This window comes from Hipposideros armiger, unplaced genomic scaffold (genome assembly GCF_001890085.2).
Source record: "Hipposideros armiger isolate ML-2016 unplaced genomic scaffold, ASM189008v1 scaffold_81, whole genome shotgun sequence".
Classification (NCBI taxonomy): domain Eukaryota; kingdom Metazoa; phylum Chordata; class Mammalia; order Chiroptera; family Hipposideridae; genus Hipposideros; species Hipposideros armiger.
The window spans coordinates 2,262,371-2,264,904 of record NW_017731431.1 but is presented as its reverse complement, the minus strand read 5'-3'; the positions used below and the strand labels follow the sequence as shown (position 1 = coordinate 2,264,904).

General features: G+C 38.4%; 1 protein-coding gene across 1 annotated transcript in view; it reads right to left on the bottom strand.

Annotated features, from left to right (window-relative positions):
* Window positions 1–2,534, bottom strand: part of USP45 (ubiquitin specific peptidase 45) — a 72,902-nt gene that overhangs the window by 14,705 nt on the left and 55,663 nt on the right. The window contains exon 11 of the mRNA XM_019643640.1: window positions 1,197–1,869. Within this exon, the coding sequence (XP_019499185.1) occupies window positions 1,197–1,869 (673 nt within the window). The remainder of the gene's footprint in view (window positions 1–1,196; window positions 1,870–2,534) is intronic.

Sequence of the window (2,534 nt, the reverse complement as noted above, 5' to 3'; positions counted from 1 at the left end):
AAAATCTTTAAAAAAAAAAAAAAAGAAAGAAAGAAAGGACTTGTGATAGAATCTGAATATGGCCAATTGCATATTTAACTTGGAGTAATATAAATTAGTATTTCTTCCTTCTCCCATCTAGACATTTCCTTAATTACAAGTCCATTAAGCATGTCTTTATTCCGATGTTTTGAGAATTGGGGCCTTGCTGACACTGGAAGAATGGCCTCTCCCAGGGCTAGCTAATGCCTAGAGACAGCAAACAACTTAAGAGTGCCTGTCATAAGCAAACCAACCAATCCAAAACCCACACCCCAACTACCTCCTGTATTGGGCTCTATCCACCTGTCCTAATCACACCAGGGCCAGGTACCAGACAACTAGAGAAAGGCCCTATAGCCCAGAGCTCCCAGAAATTATGCCAAACGAGTCAGTCCTAAACCTGTTTATCCAGCCTCACCCATTCCTTCCCTTGGAAATCATAATAAAGGCTCTTACCCTAGTCCTCTCGCTCCCTCTGTGTCCTGACAACTCTGGTGCTCCCCCAGGTCCCCGCTCCTCTTGGGAGCTGTAACTAACAAATTGTCTTTTCAGCACAACCATCTCCTGATCTGTTTGCCTCACCAAACCTGAATAATAATAAAATCTACATTTTGAAACAACTAGTCACTAAGAATCAGTATTTATTTAATTAAGGCTAGCAGTGCACTGAAAATTTCTTACTTGACAAGTCCCCTTTTTTACCATTTTTCTCTGATCAACTAAATACAGTTATTATGTTGCTCATTTTATAGTATACAATTATTTAAAAATCTTACGCTTACACTAGATTAATGGAATTTGTGAAGCATATTAATCTCATCATTAATCTTACTAGTGATGCAATTTCAAGTTTCAGGGAAATTTCTTCTGGAAAGATTTCAGACAGCTAGTCCCCTGAAATAAGATTATGTGGATTTGAACTTTCAAGGCAGAGATGGATACTTTATGTTCTTCAATTTATTTCAACAAAAATCTACTGAAAATTTATTCTGCCCAGTCAGTGTCTTTAGTGCTGAGGTACAAATATGCAAATGTGAATAGGACAGTCTCCACCTCCAAGCAGCTCAAGTATGGAAACAAGATTCTTAGGTTCCTCTCTTTGGGAACTATAACCAATTAGTCATTATCAGATAATCCATGAATACTAAAAAATAGTAATGAAACTAAATATTTACCTGCAGTACTGGATTCCCCTTGGTACTTCCGTTTCTTTTCGGTACAGTTCTCACATAGAAGCTTGTTATTCCCCATTAGCAATTCCATAGATGTAAACTGGTAGAGGCAGGACTGAACTGAACATTCTTTAGAAGTAGTTATATAGCTCTGAGAAAGGGTCTGAAAAGCATTTTGGGGACTGTGAGACATCATATGCTTCTCCTCTGAAAAACATAAATTATTTGGAAGATTTACTGGCTGATTTTCCCTGTCAAAATCTCTATCTCCAGTTACAGTGCTGCTTAAATGAAGTTCAGAAATAGCTTCAGCCACTCCCTCATCACCACTGTCGGCCTTCTTGGCGGGTGGTTCGCTCGCTGAAGGATGGTGATGGTGACCATTTGTGTGCACATGGCATCCACTGCTGGATCTCAACAACACATTCTGCTTAGAGGCACTTTCTGATTCGGAAGCCTCACTGTCAGCATCAACACTACTTTCAGAACGGCTGCCTTCTTTCTCACTGCCATCCGTAGGGCTTTCAGTCAGAGCTGACTCCGTACTCATGATGCTTGCAAACACTGAAGATTCCCCATTCATTTCAAGGTTTCCGTTTTTCTGGTTTATGACAACAGCTTTATCTTCTCCAGATGACAATTTTCTTACACTTTTTCTGCCAGGAATTAGTTGATTCTGTAAGTTGACAGTGTTTTCAGAGAAAAGAATCTTGTGACCTTACTGAAAATAAATGCCAATAAGTCTTATTTAAACATTCCACAATTATTAAGTATATACTATTTTATTGTAGTACCTCTGAAATCCATTTCTTAAACCTACATAAACTACAATCGGTAGATGATATACTAACAAATAGTTTTAATTTAAAAATGAACCTTTACACAAGAAACCAACAATAGTTAACCTATTTAAAGAGAAGAGAACAGGACTTTTGTGGAATAGCGCTGTGAAGGAGGCTTTTCAAGTATAAACCTTTGCATAATCTCTGTAGTCTTGCCACTTAAAAAGCCTTCTACAGAGTAAGTTAAATATGATCATATACCAATTTGCCAAGTAAGTACAAATCACATCATGTAAAATAAATTTTTTTAATGAAGTGAAAATTCGAACTGATTTCTTTACATTTATATGGGACAATTCAACAACCAGGTATGTTGCTAGTGAAATAATGAGTCTAGGCAATGGTCATCAATACCATCACAAAAAGAGACATCACACATGATGTGCGCCTCCTCGATGGAAGTATGCACCACCACTTAAAAGTGTTCTTGAACCTGCGAGTGGCGCGATGGTTAAGAACTGGCTTGGGATGCCAGAGGGCCCCGGTTCGGATCCCACAT